The sequence below is a fragment of the Heptranchias perlo genome, chromosome 31, assembly GCF_035084215.1.
Source record: "Heptranchias perlo isolate sHepPer1 chromosome 31, sHepPer1.hap1, whole genome shotgun sequence".
Classification (NCBI taxonomy): domain Eukaryota; kingdom Metazoa; phylum Chordata; class Chondrichthyes; order Hexanchiformes; family Hexanchidae; genus Heptranchias; species Heptranchias perlo.
In genome coordinates, this window is record NC_090355.1 from 5,831,072 (window position 1) to 5,850,665 (window position 19,594).

Below are 19,594 nucleotides of genomic sequence, written 5' to 3' on the forward strand. Positions count from 1 at the left end.
TAAACACGTGTGGGACTCAAAACGTGTTTCTAGAGTAAACGGGCTTCAGAGCTGAGCTGCTGTCTGTGGATCGCATTGCACTGCTCACTGGTAACAATAACATCTTCGACCAAAAAAAAAAACCCGTCCCCATCTCTCCCGTAGGCACTGACTCCAGCTGGGGCTTCCACGTACAGGTGGCCATCCTACGCATGGGAGCCTGGATTGCAGGGGTCGGCAGACTGTGCCACCATGTGGGGGCATTGCCTGGTCTGCTCCTGTCCTCAGCCAGTGTCCGCACCCATGCAGGGCTCAATGAACGGCGATCAGGAGCGCTTCACAGCCAATGAAGTACTTTTTTGAAGTCACTGTTGTGATGTAGGAAACGTGGCAGCCAATTTGCACACAGGAAGCTCCCACAAACCACAATGAGATAATGACCAGATAATTTGTTTTAGTGATGTTGGTTAGGGGATAAATATTGGTCACCACCGGCGTACAGTGGCTGCAGTGTGCACCATCCACAGGATGCACTGCAGCAACTCGCCAAGGCTTTTTCGACAGCACCTCCCAAACCCCTGACCTCTACCACCTAGAAGGACAAGAGCAGCAGGCACATGGGAACACCACCTGCACGTTCCCCATCAAGTCTCACACCATCCCGACTTGGAAATATATCGCCGTTCCTTCATCGTCGCTGGGTCAAAATCCTGGAACTCCCTCCCTAACAGCACTGTGGGAGAACCGTCACCACACGGACTGCAGCGGTTTAAGAAGGCGGCTCACCACCACCTTCTCAAGGGCAATTAGGGATGGGCAATAAATGCCGGCCTCGCCAGCGACGCCCACATCCCATGAACGAATTTAAAAAAAAATCTTTTTGTCCACGTGAGAGGGCAGCCGGGGCCTTGGTTTAACATCTCATCCGAAAGACGGCACCTCCGACAGTGCAGCACTCCCTCAGTACTTCACTGGAGTGTTAGCCTGGATTTGGTGCTCAAGTCTCTGGAGTGGGACGTAAACCCACAAGCTTCTGACCCAGAGGCAAGAGTGCCCCCCACTGAGCCACGGCTGACACCTGTGGTTATCTCGGGAAGTTTAGGCAAGAGGAGAGCATGGGAGAACATTGGATAAGAGGTGGCCAGAGGTATAAACTGACCCCTCCCCTTGCCTTTCAGATCACCTGGTGGCTGAGACGTTGATGGGCCCGGAGGTCTCCTCGCAGCTCCAGCACCCCACGCAGAACAAGCGCCGGCTGTCCATGATCTCGCAGGGCAGGTCCGACAGGAGTTTCTCGGAGGGAGGCGCGGAGAAGCCGGTGGAGGGCCAGAAACCCAGGGTGTACACCATCTCCGGGGAGAGCCAGCTGCTGTCGGAGAGGGAGAACGAGGGCGCGGCCACGACGCTGGCCAAGGGCGCGCGGCCCGCGAGGACGGGGCAGCCGCCGCACGGCCCTGGCAGCTCGCACAGCATGAGCGGGCGCTGCAGGAGCTGGGCGGGCAGCAGGCAGAGCTCCAAGGACTGCCCCAGCTGCGCAAAGGCAGTCTCCTCCCAGCAGTCCTTCGACCTGGACCACTTGCAATCCCGCGAGGCGGCTCGCCATCGGAAGAAGCTGGAGCGGATGTACAGCGTGGACAGAGTGTCCGGTAAGTTAGGCCGCTGTAGAACTGAGAAAGATATTCGGAGTACGCTCGCTCCGCTGCGTTTATCGTCAATTTTATAGAAGGGTCCTACAGCAGCGCAGGACGTTCCTTTGCATATTTAAATTGGTCTAATGCTGATTTAAGGCGGCTGCCTTGGACACCTAAAAACAACGAGGACCAATATGGTGGCGGCCATGTTACCTGCGCAGACCTCGAGCCCAGAAATTGGTATTCGTTGCGCCCGAGAAACTGGTGAAATGTGTACCAATTTCTACTTCGCAGAGAGAGAGAAACTGGACAGTGCAGAGAAAGAACTTGCTTTACATAGAATTTTACAGCATAGAAACAGGCCATTCGGCCCAACAAGTCTGTGCCGGTGTTTATGCTCCACACGAGCCTCCTCCCTCCCTATCGAGATATCTTTCTATTCCTTTCTCCTGAATTCCTTATTGGATTTATTAGTGATTATCTTATATTTATGGGCTCTAGTTTTGGACTCGCCTATAAGCTGTGAGCCTCATTATGTCTCAGGACCCCATGCATGTTGGGGTCCTGAGACATCAATAGGTCCCCTGTGAAATTTCTTAAGCGTCAATAAAGAATAAGAAAAGAAAAACTTGCATTTATATTGCGCCTTTCACAACCTCAGGACATCCCAAAGTGCTTTACAGCCGATGAAGTACTTTTGAAGTGTAGTCACCGTTGTAATGTAGGAAACGCAGCAGCCAATTTGCGCATAGCAAGCTCCCACAAACAGCAATGAGATAGATGGCCAGATAATCTGTTTTAGTGATGTCGGTTGAGGGATAAATATTGGCCAGGACACCGAGGAGCACTCCCCTGATCTTCTAAAAATAGCGCCATGAGATCTTTTATGTCCACCCGACGGGGCCTTGGTTTAACGTCTCATCCAAAAGGCGGCATCTCCGACAATGCAGCACTCCCTCAGTACTGCACTGAAGCGTCAGCCTAGATTCTGTGCTCAAGTCCCTGGAGTGGGATTTGAACCCACGACCTTCTGACTCAGAGGTGAGAATGCTACCAACTGAGCCACAGCATGCGCTGCCCACAATCAGTCCATTGATTCTTGGCATTGGGCCGCCCTTGAATGGAACGCTACAGGCCACTCAAAAAAAAAAGTTGGGAGAAAAAAGATTTTCAATCTATCCTTCGGGGCATTCCTTCTCCATCGCCTTGCAGCGGGTGACAGGCACCACCTCATTTCCCTCAGCTGCAGCGCTAGGCTCCCTCCGGGTGACCGGAGTCCTCTCAGGAGCCCATTCCTCCCCCACTGTACAATTAACGAGCCTCGACCCAGGAAGTTGGAACGGGGACACATCAGGTGGCAATCCCGCCTTCTCTGGTGGTGAACCTGCCCTCAAGGAAAATCCAGGCCCTAAGAGTTCGCAGGAGAACATTGACAATCGTAACTCCTACCCCACTGAAACAAGTTCAAAACAATAGCATTACTATTCTGACACCACTACTACAATCTTATTGAGAAATCATTTGCAGCTGGCTGCTAGGAAACTCAATAGTCAGCATACAACAACTTGCATTTATATAGCGCCTTTAACGTAGTAAAATGCCCCAAGGCGCTTCGCAGGAGTGTTTTCAAACAAAATTAGACACCATGCCGCATAAAGAGATATTAGGACAGGTGACCAAAAGCTTGGCCAAAGAGGTAGGTTTAAAGGAGAGTCTTAAAGAAGGAGGAGAAAGCGGAAAAGAAGCTTAGGGAGGGAATTCCAGAAATAAGAGTATAGGCAGCTGAAGGCACGACTGCCAATGGTGGAGCGAAGAAAATCGGGGATGCGCAAGAGGCCAGAATATACACACTATATTGTAACATATTGTGGGTTCCAATATTCCTGTTTAACAACGATAATCCGGGACAGAATTAACAGTCACTTGGACGAGGGTGAATTGATCAGGGAAAGCCAGCACGCATTTGTTAAAGACAAATCGTGTTTAACTAACCTGATAGAGTTTTTTGATGAGGTATCAGAGAGGGTTGATGAGGGCAATGCAGTTGATGTGGTGTATATGGAATTTCAAAAGGTGTTTGATGAAGTGCCACATACTTACCATCAAGATTGCGGCCCGTGGAATCAAGGGGGCAGTAGCAACATGGATACAGAATTGGCTAAGGGACAGGAAACAGAGAGCAGTGGTGAACGGTTGTTTTTCGGACTCGAGGGAGGTGTACAGTGGTGTTCCCCAGGGGTCAGTGCTGGGACCACTGCTTTTCTTGCTATATATTAATGACTTGGACTTGGATGTACAGGGCATAATTTCAAAATTTGCAGATGACGCAAAACTTGGAAGGGTAGTGAACAGTGAGGAGGATAGTGATAGACTTCAAGAGGATATAGACAGGCTGGTGGCATGGGCGGACACGTGGCAGATGAAATTTAATGCAGAAAAATGTGAAGTGATACATTTCGGTAGGAAGAATGAGGAGAGGCAATATAAACTAGAGGGCACAACTCTAAAAGGGGTACAGGAACAGAGAGATCTGGGGGTATATGTGCACAAATCGTTGAAGGTGGCAGGGCAGGTTGAGAAAACAGTTAAAAAAGCAAATGGGATTCTGGGCTTTATAAATAGAGGCATAGAGTACAAAAGTATGGAAGTCATGATGAACCTTTATAAAACACTGGTTCGGCCACAACTGGAGTATTGTGTTCAGTTTTGGGCACCGCACTTCAGGAAAGATGTGAAGGCCCTAGAGAGGATGCAGAAGAGATTTACTAGAATGATTCCAGGGATGAGGGTCTTTAGTTACGTGGATAGACTGGAGAAGCTGGGGTTGTTCTTCCTGGAACAGACGGTTGCGAGGAGATTTGATAGAGGTATTCAAAATCATGAAAGGTCTAGACAGAGTAGATAGAGAGAAACTGTTCCCATTGGCGGAAGGGTCAAGGACCAGAGGACATAGATTTAAGGAGATTGGTAAAAGAACCAAAGGTAACATGAGGAAAAACTTTTTTACACAGCGAGCGGTTAGGATCTGGAATGCACTGCCCGAGGGGGTGGTGGAGGCAGATTCAATCATGGCCTTCAAAAGGGAACTGGATAAGTACTTGACAGGGAAAAATTTTCAGGGCTACGGGGAAAGGGTGGGGGAGTGGGACTAACTGGATTGCTCTTGCATAGAGCCGCGTGGACTCGATGGGCTGAATGGCCTCCTTCCGTGCTGTAACCTTTCTATGATTCTATGATAACTACAAAATGATTATATGTGTAATGCTAGATGATATGAATAGGCAATGGGAAGTACACCTATGACCTGGTGTCCTTCAGCCTTGGGCATTTGTGAACAGAATCTCGAATTGCCCACAATAAATATCATTGATTGCCATTTTCTCCCAGTTCCCTTTTCCTGAAACAGATGGGAAGTGAACTCTGTAGCACTGTTGTTCAACCCGCCCATTTATGGTGATGGGAGAGGAGAATCGCGACCTGCTGCTTTGCAGTTGAATCTACCCTGGGCTAGGAACAACCCAGAAGAATCTGGTGACAGGTACATACGAACATATGAATTAAAAGCAGGAGTAGGCCATTCGGCCTCTCGAGCCTGCTCTGCCATTTGATAAGATCACCGCTGATCTGATTGTGACCTCAACCCTAGCTTCCTGTCTACCTACTATAGCCTTTGGCTTCCTTGTTAATCAGGAATCTTTCTAACTTAAAAATATTCAATGACCCTGCCTCCACCACTCTCTGGGGAAGGGAGTTCCACAGACTCACGACCCTCTGAGAGAAAAAATTTCTCCTCATCTCCGTCTTAAATGGGAGACCCCTTATTTTTAAACTGTATCCCCTAGTTCTAGTCTCTCCCACAAGGGGAAACATCCACTCAGCATCTACCCCTTCAGATCCCCTCAGGATCTTTATATGTTTCAATAAGGTCACCTCTCATTCTTCTAAACTCCAATGTAGACAGGCCCAACTTGTTCAACCTTTCCTCATAAGATAACCCCCTCATCCCAGGAATCAGTCGAGTGAACCTTCTCTGAACCGCCTCCAAAGCAATTATGTCCTTTCTTAAATAAGGAGACCAAAACTGCACACAGTATTCTAGATGTGGTCTCACCAATGCCCTTTACAACTGTAGCAAAACATCTCTACTTTTATATTCCATTCCCCTTGCAATAAATGACAACATTCCATTTGCCTTCCTAATCACTTGCTGTACCTGCATACTAACTTTTTGTGATTCATATACTAGGACACCCAGATCCCTCTGTACCTCAAAGTTCTGCAATCTCTCTCCATTTAAATAATATACTGCTTTTCTATTCCTCCTGCCAAAGTGGACAAGTTCACATTTTCCCACATTATACTCCATCTGCCAAATTTTTGCCCACTCACTTAACCTATCTATATCCCTTTGCAGACTCCTTATGTTCTCTTCACAACTTACTTTCCTACCTACCTTTGTGTCATCAGCAAATTCAGCAACCATACATTCGGTCCCTTCATCCAAATCATTGATATAGATGCTGAGGGGATGTTTCCCCTTGTAAGTGGCACTCCACTCATTATATCGTGCCAACCTGAAAATGACCCATTTATGCCTACTCTCTGTTTCCTGTGAGCTAACCAATCCTTTATCCATGCTAATATGTTACCCCCTAAACCATGAGCCCTTATTTTGTGTAGTAGCCTTTGATGTGGCACCTTGTCAAAAGCCTTCTGGAAATCCAAGTACACCACATCCACAGGATCCCCTTTATGCATTCATGTGTAAAAGCTCACCAGCACGTTTGGTAATTGTGGTCGGATTTTGGCCAAGCGTCATGCAACCTAGATTCAGGCCTGTGAGATTCTGGAAACAAGACGGTTGGAATCTGGGCACAGAACCTCCAGGGTAGGGATGTCCAACCTGAGCCCCCAGATCCATGTGCCCTGGCCACGAGCCGCGGCAATCTGGCTCTCCAAACACGGGCAGCTCAGGCCTGTTTGAAACTGGTTGTGTCTGGCGGTTTGGATAGGCTTGTTCTTGGTGGTGCTGCTGCCTCGTTGGTGGATTAATATCAAGTTCTGTTAGTATCAGTAGCTTAGGATATTTGCAGATCAATGGAAACAGGGATTTAAACTTTATATGTGACCCATCAGCCTTCATAGTGTGCACTTGTGTAGCTCACAAAGACACAAGTTTGGACACACTATGTGCTAGGAAGAGACGAGTGAGATTATGGATCGGTTTCGCTAAGGTGCCTTTACATTTGCTACTTCTGTTGTTCGGACCGAGGGGAGATCCATGTTCATGCATTGTTCCCCACGTTTACAGATAAAATCCAATCCCTTATCCCGACAGCTACTAGAATCTGGGGCAAAATGTTAGGATGTTGATCTGGATCTGGTTGATTTCCATCTGTTCACACCCATTGACCTGACCATTGGAGGTCCTTTGGGCATCATTGCCTGATCTGCTCTCCTCAGTTTCATCCACTGGTCCCGGTAACTGCCACGCTTGGTCTCCAGTCAGCAGTCGTGGCCGCAGTTCGCTGCTGTCTATTTCGCGGTGACCTTGAAGGAACCACTTTCCTAATCCCACTTTCTGTGGATAATCTTGAGTGAAATGCGGTTTCTTTCAGACGACGTTCCAATTCGGACTTGGTTCCCAAAGGAAAACCTCTTCAACTTCCAGACGGCAACCACCACAATGCAGGCGTGAGTACAATAACACATTGTCACTGCTTTATATCAGTCTGCTGCATTCATGTGTAAAAGCTCACTAGCATGTTTGGTAATTGCGGGACTATCAGTGTCACTGAAACACTAAGTGACCTCTCTTTTTAAGCTTGACATTATTCAACTGACCAAAAAAGGATCATAGCTTAATCTCTACACAACATTTATAGCAAGACTTTGTATTTATTCTTGGGTTTTCGATGAGGGAGTGCTGCATTGTTGTAGCTTCTGTCCTGGTAAGACGTTAAACCGAGGCCCCGTCTGCCCTCTCAGACGGATGTAACAGATCTATTCAGAGACGAGCAGGGGAGATCCCCCGGTGTTCGGACCAACATTTATCCCTCAATCAACATCACAAAAACATTTCAGTGATTGCTGTTTGTGAGGCCTTGCTGAGCACACACTGGCTGCCACATTTGCCTACATAAGAACAGTGATTACATTTCAACGAGTAATTCATTAGCTGTGAAATGCTTTGGGATGTCACAAACATGTGAAAGGTGTTCTATAAATGCAAGTTCTTTCTTTAATTGAGTACCACTGGTCAATAATTCAGACTGTCTTGAAAGTGGAGCTCTCTTTATCAGTTATCATTATTTAGGTTCAGTAACACATTGTTTGATGCTGGCATTGCAGTCTCAAACAGACTTCACAAGCTAACAATTCCCTGCCATGGGAATTCCTCAAGAACAAATCCTGCATTCAGGCCAAAGCTTCTCTCATCAATATGCAGATCATGTTCCCAGGTTCAAAATTTAGGCGTAAGAGTCACACATCAGTTGTATAGCACTGGATGGGAGTGAATTGTCACCTTTTCAAACAGTGCATGCACAGGAGCTGATACAGAGACACAAACAAGCTGCATTGTACCAGATAGGAATGAATTGTTCCCTTTAAAAATCCACTATATATTCAGTGGAACTGATGCTGACTCACATGAGCTGTACAGCACCCAGTGAAGTGAATCATTCCCTTTTGCCCTGTATTTACTGTACATGTTCAGGAGCTGACACTCAGACATTCACAAATCATACAGTACCAACAACTTGAATTTATATAGTGCCTTTAACGTAGTAAAATATCCCAAGGTGCTTCACAGGACTGTTATCTGCCAAAAAATTGACACCGAGCCAAAGAAGGAGACATTAGGACAGGTGACCAAAAGCTTGGTCAAAGAGATAGGTTTTGAGGAGCGTCTTAAAGGAGGAGAGAGAGGTAGAGAGGCGGAGAGGTTTAGGGAGGGAATTTTAGAGCTTCAAGGCTAGACAGCTGAAGGCACGGCTGCCAATGGTGGGGCGATGGAAAACAGGAATGGACAAGAGTCCAGAGTTGGAGGAACGCAAAGATCTCAGAGGGTTGTAGGGCTGGAGGAGGTTAGAGATAGGGAGGGGCGAGGCCATGGAGGGATTTGAACACAAGGATAAGAATCTTAAAATTGAGGCGTATGGGGACCGGGAGCCAATGTAGGTCAGCGAGCACAGGGGCGATAGGTGAACAGGACTTGATGCGAGTTAGGATGGGGCAGCAGAGAATTAATCATTACCCTTTGCCTTACACATATACAGGAGCTGACACTGAGACATGCATGAGGACAGTACCAGATGGAATGAACCATTCCCTTTTGCTCTATGTTCTGTTAATGTACAGGAGCTGACACTGGGACATGCACGAGCCGCACAGTTACTGATGCGAAGATTTGTTCTCATTTATTCAGTGTGTACAGTACATGAAAGGAGACTGCATCTGAATTCAGTAATAATAGAAACAGCCTGTACTTACTGAACACAGGTTCTCGTGCTTCCTACACCTTAAGTAGCAGTCCAGTAATCCGGAACTAATTGAGTGTCAAAAATCGAGCCTTTGCTGAAACACTTCTGACCTATTATTCCTATCGGTGGTTTTTGTTAAACGTGTGAGATAGGCCAGCACTTGAGAGCTCAGTTTGGTGTTTAATGAGCTCACGCTGAATATTGAATAGCAGTAGGTTCAGACAGCTAGCATGTACAGCGAGCGCTCCATTTGTGAATTTACAAGTGAATGTAAAATTAATGCACCAGCTGTGCTCCATGCATTATGTAATAACTCCAGGCTTGCAACCAATTGCTTTCCTGATGATAATCCGCCATGGCAGTGAACCGATTAAGTAATGAGGGGATCCGTGATTACACTGATCTCGAATCCAGGGAGGTTTCAGAGTCCTCATATCATTACTTGTCTTTCACGTGTCCCAGAATTGCTCATTCCTATGTGTTACCTAGGCGATGGGTTAAAAAACTTTTTTGCTCACCCTTTTGCCACCTCCATTACAAATTCGGAAGTGCTGTAGACATTGTCCTGGGTTTAGTGGTGTCAGTTGCTCCTTTAATGGGCCTGATGTCTCACTTTTACGGGAGTTGATTCGCACTGCGCTATATGTACTTGTACAATGGCATAACCCAGGGGTGCAACAGTAGCATTGCCTTGTGATCTGGACCAGATCCTTGTGGTTCTGCGTGTGTATTTCTTCTACCTCTCCGAACATAACACTGGGTAAGGCGAGGCTTGGTTCGAATTGTTAACCTGCCTCATTCCAAAGTTAAGGTGAATGTGTCGATCAATAATTACGATCAGATTCACTTAGGTGGAGAAAATTTGTATTGACTGAACTAACAACAAAAATAATGAACACGCTTCTCGACCCACTTTAGTGGGTCATCTTGCTTGACTTTTGTAAACAATTTTACAACACCAAGTTATAGTCCAGCAATTTTATTTTAAATTCACAAGCTTTCGGAGATTTTCTCCTTCCTCAGGCAAATGTTTCAAGATCTCGATCTTGAAACATTTGCCTGAGGAAGGAGAAAATCTCCGAAAGCTTGTGAATTTAAAATAAAATTGCTGGACTATAACTTGGTGTTGTAAAATTGTTTACAATTGTCAACCCCAGTCCATCACCGGCATCTCCACTGCTTGACTTTAAACAGACAAACTCCTCTGCATTCTGACATTTACCTTTTCTGGGGCCTTTCTGCCTTAACAGTAAAACTAGACTGCTTTTTTTTAGGTGTCTGTAACTTTGCTTTATGGACTGTTGACAGAGTAGAAAGAGATCAAAAACCTTCCAGCACAATGGGTGTGAGGTGACTATCAATTTACGGAGACAAGCTACTGAATTACATATTATTTGCTGTCATGATGTGGAGATGCCGGTGATGGACTGGGGTTGACAATTGTAAACAATTTTACAACATCAAGTTATAGTCCAGCAATTTTATTTTAAATTCACAAGCTTTCGGAGGCTTCCCCCTTCGTCAGATTTCACATCGTTCACCTGACGAAGGGGGAAGCCTCCGAAAGCTTGTGAATTTAAAATAAAATTGCTGGACTATAACTTGGTGTTGTAAAATTGTTTACAATATTATTTGCTGTCTGAGGAAACAACATTAAAGCTAGCTCATTCGCATCTTGACCACCAATCATCTCAGACCCCCTTATTTTTTATTCCCTTGCAGGAATACACTATGTTTTCAAAACACAACATTTAAAGCAACTCTTGTTTCAAATCCTTTATGTGGAAAAATGGTCAGAAGATCTCGAACCATTGACAGGAGCCCTTCGAGCACTCTAGCCCAGTGATTGAGTAGAGCTGTTTCTACCTTGCCCTAACAATGTGCCTTGTTCCTGAATCTCAAAGGTCCCACCGGTGTGTGGTGTTTTTTCTATTTTCCACACTAGCCGTTCATAAGAGAGATTGCCGATTTTGTATCAATGAATGGCAGCTTGTTGGGCAGATCTCGTGCTTGAACTGTGCAGTCTGACGGCACCTTACGTACCACAATCAGTTTCAGCCACTGAGACACAAAGGTGACAAAGGTGACAAGCCCTGGGGATAATGAGGTGAAGAGTCAGGAGGCTGATCCCTAGCATCAGAGTTATGGGGAGAGATTGAAATCCAGGGTTAGTCAGCCCTGAACAGAGGTGATTCAGAAATCACCTTTATAGAGACGTTTTAAAATAGTAAAATGGGATAGAGTAAGTAAATGAGGAACATGACTTCATTGCGACCATGGCAATGGGTGAAAGGGACAAACCAATGAAAATTGGACTCGGGACTAATGTCAGAAGGTTCTGCATCACACAACGAATGGCAAGCACATGGAATGGGCTTCTGTGTAGGGTTGTGGAAGCCAGAATTGTGTCCAATTCTGGGCACCACACTTTAGGAAGGATGTGAAGGCCTTAGAGAGGGTACAGAAAAGATTTACTAGAATGGTTCCAGGGATGAGGGACTTCAGTTACGTGGATAGACTGGAGAAGCTGGGGCTGTTCTCCTCAGAGCAGAGAAGGTTGAGAGGAGATTTGATAGAGATATTCAAAATCATGAGGGATCTAGACAGAGTAGATAGAGAGAAACTCTTCCCATTGGCGGAAGGGTTGAGAACCAGAGGATGTGGATTTAAGAGAACCAAAGGCGACATGAGGAAAAGCCTTTTTACGCATTGAGTGGTTATGATCTGGAATGCACTGCCTGAAAGGATGGTGGAAGCAGATTCAATCATAACTTTCAAAAGGGAATTGGATGGGAAACTTGAAGGGAAAAAATCTGCAGGGCTACGTGGAAAGGGCAGGGAAGTGGGACTAACTGGATTGCTCTTGCAGAGAGCCAGCACGGGTCCGACAGCCCGAATGGCCTCCTTCTGTGCTGTAACCGTTCTATGGTTCTATTGTTCTAAAAAGAAAGAAAGAACTTGCATTTCTATAGAGCCTCTAACGTCCTCAGGACATCCCAAAGTGCTTCACACCCAATGAATTACTTTTGAAATGCAGCCACTGTTGTTTTGTAGGCAAACGTGAAACCAATTTTGCACACAGCAAGATCCCAGAAATAACAAATGAGATAAATAACCAGTTAATTTGTTTTGATGATATTCGCAGAGGGAGGAATTTTAAGAAAGAAATAAAGACTTGCATTTATATAGCACCATTCACGACCTCAGGACGTCCCAAAGTGCTTTACAGCCAATGAAGTACTTTTGAAGTGTACTCGCTGTTGTAATGTAGGAACCATGACAGGCAATCTGCGCACAGCAAGATCCCACAAGTAATGAAAAATAAATGACCAGACCATTTGTTTTAGGTGTTGGATGAGGGATCAGTGTTGGCCAGGACAATGGGAGAACTCCTTGGTTTAATGTCTCATCTGAAAGACGGCATCTCCAACAATGCAGCACTCCCTCAGTACTGCACTCAAGTGTCAGTCCTGGTTATGCGCTCAAGTCCTGAACCCACGAACTTCTGACTCAGAGGCGAGAGTGGAAATACTCTGGAATCATTAAAGGAACAGTTAAGTGGGACAAAATGGCCTTCCTCATCCTTAACTACCCTGTGAGCTGATGATGCAGGTTGATTGTGTGCAATATCTGACCTCGTTACAGGTGGGGAAGGGATAGTTTGTTTTGTGAGACCCCCACTCACTTAAGAACTGGGTGAGGCTAGATCCTCTCCAACTCACTTGTGTACGGGGGCCATTGTGCTCACAGTCAGTTTATAGACTGATAGTGACCCTTTATTGCCCCTCAGTCTCCCAGGGATATTTGCACAGCTGGACTGATGCTGATCAGTTCACACTGCTCCTGGTACTTACCTGATACTAATACTTCAGTCAAGGCAAGAAGTTAATTTCATGATTCTGTTCAGGGTTATAAATCTCTATGGTGTGAAATTAAGCTGTGTTGTATGAATGGATCAACTTGCTAATTCGTGCAGACAGTTTTGCACATTGTGTGCTCTTACTGCACAGTGTGATTTCAGTTGCCCTGTGATTTCTGTACGTCAATGACTATTGTTCTATGAGCAAATTGAATGTGAAAGATCCCATGGCACTATTTGAAGAAGAGTAGGGGAGTTTTACCGGTGTCCTGGCCAATATTTATCCCTCAACGGCATCAGAAGGCCATTCTGTCCCACTTAGCTCATTCAACTGTTCCTTTAATGATTCCAACAAAGCAGATTAGCTGGTCATTTATTTCATTGCTGTCTGTGGGACCTTGCTGTGCGCAAATTGGCTGCCGTGTTTCCTACATTACAACAGTGACTACACTTCAGTTGGCTGTAAAGCACTTTGGAATATCCTGAGGTCGTGAAAGGCGCTATATCAATCCAAGTTCCTTCTTTAATAAGCACTAGTTGATCTCCCGTGGCATTGCACATGGGGAGTCAGAACAAAGTGCAGCTTTTGGATTGAGAAGGGGGATCATTGGACGCAGGCAGGCAGGTGGAATGAAGGAAATAAGATAAGGAGACAGAACGTTGCCCTTGGGGCTGCTATTTTATTTCAGGGCGTAGGCATTCCCAGCACATTGCAGAATCGCTTTCAAAGGGTCCTGCAGTATGAATGGGGCGGAAGAGTCCATATCACAGGGCATATGGGACCATTTCATCACAGGAGCGGCAGGCAGATGGCACGCTTTATGCCAACACTGGCGTAACTGCTTCTACCAATGTGCTCATTATGGCTAAACGTGCTGGGAAGGTGCAAATTAACAAAGACTTTACAGGCTCGTTCATCAAAGGAACAGCATCACACACAGGACCAGGGACCCACCTCTTACACAATGCCCATTCAGACACGATGAATAGGCTGGTTAACATGCGAGTGGGCCGCCTTTGAACCGCCTCACTGATGTAAAAGACGCAGCCAAGACTTTGCCTGCTGTTGTGTCTCATTTTTCCTGTTATCCAATAACTCATCAACCGTACGCAGAGAGCAATTCAAATGATTAAAAATCTCTAAAGAGCAGCACAGACAATCCAGGTGGGTCGCAATATGAATCAATGATTGAAAGAACTAAAATAATGAGCAGATGTTCTTAACCCTTCCTCTGCTGAATAAACAGGATGATTAACACAGCAGATACTGTGGCTGCTGCTCTCAGGCTGGGCCCCGTGAGGAGAGATTTTCATTTATAATCCAACTGGGTTGCAATGGCATTGTGTGCAATGTTAGTAATGAACACTCAACAGGGGCTTGTTTTTAACCAGTATTATTTCCTCAAGCATTCAGGTCAAAGTCCTTTGTCTGCCGTTTTACCAAGATGTTAATACTTTTCAAACGGGTTAATGTGTTAGTTAACATAGTTAACAAAGGAATTTCATCTGAATGTGTTAACATGTGCCCTTTAATTCCTTTAAGTCCTAATTTCCTTTAGGGAAGGAAACCTGCCCTCCTTACCCGGTCTGGGCTTATATGTGACTCCAGTCCCACACCAACATGGTTGACACTGAACTGCCCTCTAATGCGTCCCAGCAAGCCACTCCATTGCATCAAAAAAAACACTACCAACGGTTCAAGAAGAAGGCCCACCACCACCTTCTCAGGACAACTAGGGATGGGCAATAAATGCCGGCCTTGCCAGCGACGCCCACATCCCGAGAATGAATAATTTTAAAAAACAGGGTCGTCTCCTCTACCTCCTAATACAGGAGCAGGTCCTCAAACAGCTTAATATGGAAATGTTTTTCTCACAGCTTAAACCTGACAAATGGGTAATTATTGTTTGGGTTGGGCAGGTGGGGGAGGGTCAGGGTGTATAATGAGTGTGGCGCCCCAATGGGATCACAGAATCACACACCCAAATCGCACTCTCGGAGGAGGAGGAGGAGGAGGAGAAGGAAGGGGAGCGACTGGCATGAAGGAAATAATATAAGGAGTCAGAGAACGTTGCCCTTGGGGCTGCTATTTTATTTCAGGGCGTAGGCATTCCCACCACATTGCAGAATCGCTTTCAAAGGGTCCTGCAGTATGAATGGGGCGGAAGAGTCCATATCACAGGGCATATGGGACTATTTCATCACAGGAGCGGCAGGCAGATGGCACGCTTTATGCCAACACTGGCGTAACTGCTTCTACCAATGTGCTCATTATGGCTAAACGTGCTGGGAAGGTGCAAATCAACAAAGACTTTACAGGCTCGTTCATCAAAGGAACAGCATCACACACAGGACCAGGGACCCACCTCTTACACAATGCCCATTCAGACACGATGAATAGGCAGGTTAACATGCGAGTGGGCCGCCTTTGAATCGCCTCACTGATGTAAAAGAAGACCCACTCCTGTATTAGGAGGTAGAGGAGACGACCCTGTTTTTAAAAATTATTCATTCTCGGGATGTGGGCGTCGCTGGCAAGGCCGGCATTTATTGCCCATCCCTAGTTGTCCTGAGAAGGTGGTGGTGGGCCTTCTTCTTGAACCGTTGGTAGTGTTTTTTTTGATGCAATGGAGTGGCTTGCTGGGACACATCAGAGGGCAGTTCATTGTACTTTGTAGTACAAGGCTGCAGACAATGGAGTTATTCTAACAGTCCATAAACCAACACACGGAGAAAGTGTTACAGTAACAGCCCATAAACGAACATATGGAGAGACTGAGTTCCTGTAACTGTCTTTCCATGTGTTGGTTTATGGGCTGTTACTGCAACAGTCTCTCCATGTGTTGGTTATTTGTATGTTCCTGTAACTGTCTCTCTGTTGGTTTATGGACTGAGTTACTGTAACTGTCTCTCTGCATGTTGGTTTATAGGCTGAGTTATTGTAACAATCTCTCCGTGTGTTGGTTTATGGGCTGAGTTACTGTAGCTATCTCTCCGTGTGTTAGTTTATGGACTGTTACTGTAACAGTCTCTCCGTATGTTGTTTCTTGGGCTGTTACTGTAACAATTTCTCCGTGCATTGGTTTTTTGGCTACATTACAGCAACACTTTCTGTGTGTTGGTTTGTGGGCTGGGTTACTGTAAGAGCCTCTGTTTTATGGACTGAGTTACTGTAACAATCTCTCCGTGTGTTGGCTTACGGACTAAGTTATTTTAACAATCTCTCCATATGTTAGTTTATAGACTGAGTTACTGTAGCAATCTATGTTGTTTTATGGACTATTACTGTAACAGTCTCTCTGTGTGTTGGATCATGGGCTGTTACTGTAACAATCCCTGTGTTGGTTATGGGCTGAGTTACTGTAATAGTCTCCATGTGTTAGTTTATGGGTTGAGTTACTGTAACAGTCTCTCTGTGTGGGCTGTTACTGTAACAGTCTCTCTGTGTATTGGTTTTTCGTCTACATTACAATCACACTCTTTCCGTGTGTTGGTTTATGGGCTGGGTCACTAACAGTGTCTCCATGTGTTGGCTTATGGACTGAGTTACTTTAACAGTCTCTCTGTGTGTTGTTTTCTGGGCTGTGATCTGTAACAGTCTCTCCATGTGTTTGTTGATGGACTGAGTTACTGTAACAGTCTCTGTTGTTTTATGAACTGTTACTGTAACAGTCTCTCCATGTGTTGGCTTATGTGTCATAACTGTAACAGTCTCTCCATGTTTTGGTTTATAGTCTGAGTTACTTTAACAATCTCTCAGTGAGTTGCTTTACAGGCTGTTGCTGTAACAGTGTCTGTGTGTGTTGGTTTATGGACTGAATTACTGCAACAGTCTCCTCGTGCATTGGTTTTTCGACTGCATTACAGCAACACTGTTTCCGTGTGTTGGTTTATGGGCTGGGTTACTGTAACAGTCTGTCCATGTGTTGGTTTATGGTCTGTTCCTGTAACAGTCTTACCATGTGTTGATTTATGGGTTGAGTTACTGTAACAGTCTCTCCTTGTGTTAGTTTATGGGCTGTGTTAGCGGATTTTCCTGTTACTTTTGCAAATATGGGTTGTTAATCCTTCAACAATGACTTTCGCTTGATTCTAACCTGAATGGTTATAAAATAGCAAGCTTTTAATAGATTGACTCACAACAGTATCAAAGCTACAATACAATTGTCTACAGATTACATTAAATGACAAGCAATCAATACAACCTGATCAGTCCTTGAATCCAGGGTGATCAGACCTGACCTTCGCGCACTGCCTTTGGCAGTTGACTTCTGACCATCCCTTTTTGAGAGCTCTAACTTTCGGGAAGGAGCATGCCCTATCGTTACACTATTCGGCAGCATTGTTCTGCATGTACGCATCTCTGTCCTTCTCTCCTGTTTGTAAACCATTCTACTATGCTGACTCTGTCAAAAACCACCAAGGATGGTTTATACTCTGTTAACGTAGTTAACATATCCCTTATCTCTGCTGCATTAACAGTTTGTTCCACATCAGCCTTGAGCATGCCTCCTGCGATGTCTATTGTTTACATAGCCTTTCACTGTGATCAGGTCTTAGTATGTGGTTTCTTTAGCAACCACATCTCTTGTTTTGGTGTAAACCACCTTCTGACTTATAGCATCTAGAAACGGGCCAAGTCTTGACCTTTGGGTGTTTATAGTACTGAGGTTTCAGCATTCTCTGTCTTTTACAAATTGTCTTTCACACACACACCGAGACACAACTTCGCCCCCCTGCTATTAACACCCGCCCTCTTGCTAAGATGCTTGGGAGCTTCATGCGAGCTGTGTGGGATGGGATATGTGACCATGCGTGTTTCAAACCATATTCTTACAGGCTGTTACTGTAACAGTCTCTCTGTTTGTTGGTTTATTGGCTGTTACTATAACAATCTCTCTGAGTGTTGGTTTATGGACTGAGTTACTGTAACAGTCTTTCTGTATGGTAATGAATATCTGACTCTGGCTCATCTTTTCATTAATATGATCTTTTCTTTTTCACTTTTTTTGCTTCCAATCATTCCGCCTGTCATAAAGGATATCGTGAGTACTTTGGCTTATTTCTATAGCAACTCTTTTTCCTCTTTGTCTAGAAGACCAGTATTTTATTTTCAAAATAGGAATCATTTTGAGGTGAATGTTTGTTTGTCACATCTTTCCTCAGGGCGTTCCGAGGCTACGCGGATAGAAAGAGAAGAAAGCGCGAGAATGAGTGTGCTGCCATGATCCAAAGGTATGGGACTCCATCCCCTGGCCAATCCCAATGGCTGCTCTCAGTGAAGACTCAACCACCTTTTGAAATAACCAAAAGGTGTCTTCCGACGGTGGTGCCCTGGGTTAGACACTGTCCTTCCACCTCAGCCCAGATGAAAGTCTCCTCACTCTGTTGGCTGTAAGGGTCCACGTGGAATGAGTTAGGGTCACTCTTAACCCACTTACCTGTGGCTGAGGGCCTGCAGCACAAAACCACCCCCTGACTCAGCACTAATCGAGACAGTGGAGTAAAAATTCAACTCCCACACTCATGGTGCACGCTGGAAGCGGGTAGTGTGAACTTACACACTCCTGGCCATTAACTTCAGTGGATGGGAAATTCTGTGGTATGCACTCCCAGCAGGCACCAGGATAATGGAGGTCGGATTTTAACCCCTCAGTGGGAAATGGAAAAAATGTCAGATTGGTGGAGTGGTGGGTGCTGTTCCTGAGCTGGGTCTGACTCATGTCTTCACGCTGGGTCTGGCTGTGCTCGCTACTGAGAGCGAGTGCCTAGACTGGAGAGAGTTCCACTCCCGAGCATTGACATCTCTCGCCTTGAGGAGTGCAAAACGCCACCCAAGGGAAAAAATGTCTCTGAAATGAAATTTTCAACTCACCTGCTGTGACAGTTTCTCACACCCATTCAGCAGGTCCCTGGACCAAAGCTGCTGCAATGGAGATAGAATCATAGAATGACATAGCACAGAAGGAGGCCATTCAGCCCATCGAGCCTGTGCCGGCTCTTTGAAAGAGCTATCCAATTAGTCCCACTCCCCTGCTCTTTCCCCATAGCCCTGCAAATTTTTCCCTTCAAGTACTTATCCAATTCCCTTTTGAAAGTTACTATTGAATCTGCTTCCACCGCCCTTTCAGGCAGTGCATTACTCGCTGCGTAAAAAAAATTATCCTCATCTTCCCTCTGGTTCTTTTGCCAATTACCTTAAATCTGTGTCCTCTGGTTACCAACCCTCCTGCTACTGGAAACAGTTTCTCCTTATTTACTCAATCAAAACCATTCATGATTTTGAACACCTCTGTTAAGTCTCCCCTTAAACTTCTCTGCTCTAAGGAGAACAATCCCACCTCTCCAATCTCTCCACGTAATGAAGTCCCTCATCCCTGGTACCATTCTAATTAATCTCCTCTGCACCTTGTCTGAGGCCTTCCTAAATTGTGGTGCCCAGAATTGGACACAATACTTCAGCTGGGCCCTAACCAGTGGTTTATTAAGCATAACTTCCTTGCTTTTGTACTCTGTGCCTGTTTATAAAGCCCGGAATCCCTTATGTTTCTTTAACACCCTTCTCAACTTGTCCTGCCACCTTCAAAGATTTGTGTATGTGCACCCCCAGGTCTCTCTGCTCCTGCACCCCCTTTAAAATT

At 45.5% G+C, this 19,594-nt stretch overlaps 1 protein-coding gene across 1 annotated transcript in view; it reads left to right on the forward strand.

Annotated features, from left to right (window-relative positions):
* nsmfb (NMDA receptor synaptonuclear signaling and neuronal migration factor b) overlaps window positions 1–19,594 on the forward strand; it is a 65,608-nt gene that overhangs the window by 9,114 nt on the left and 36,900 nt on the right. Inside the window, exons 3-6 of the mRNA XM_067969558.1 lie at window positions 1,158–1,625; window positions 7,229–7,304; window positions 17,993–17,998; window positions 18,120–18,188. Of these exons, the coding sequence (XP_067825659.1) occupies window positions 1,158–1,625; window positions 7,229–7,304; window positions 17,993–17,998; window positions 18,120–18,188 (619 nt within the window). The remainder of the gene's footprint in view (window positions 1–1,157; window positions 1,626–7,228; window positions 7,305–17,992; window positions 17,999–18,119; window positions 18,189–19,594) is intronic.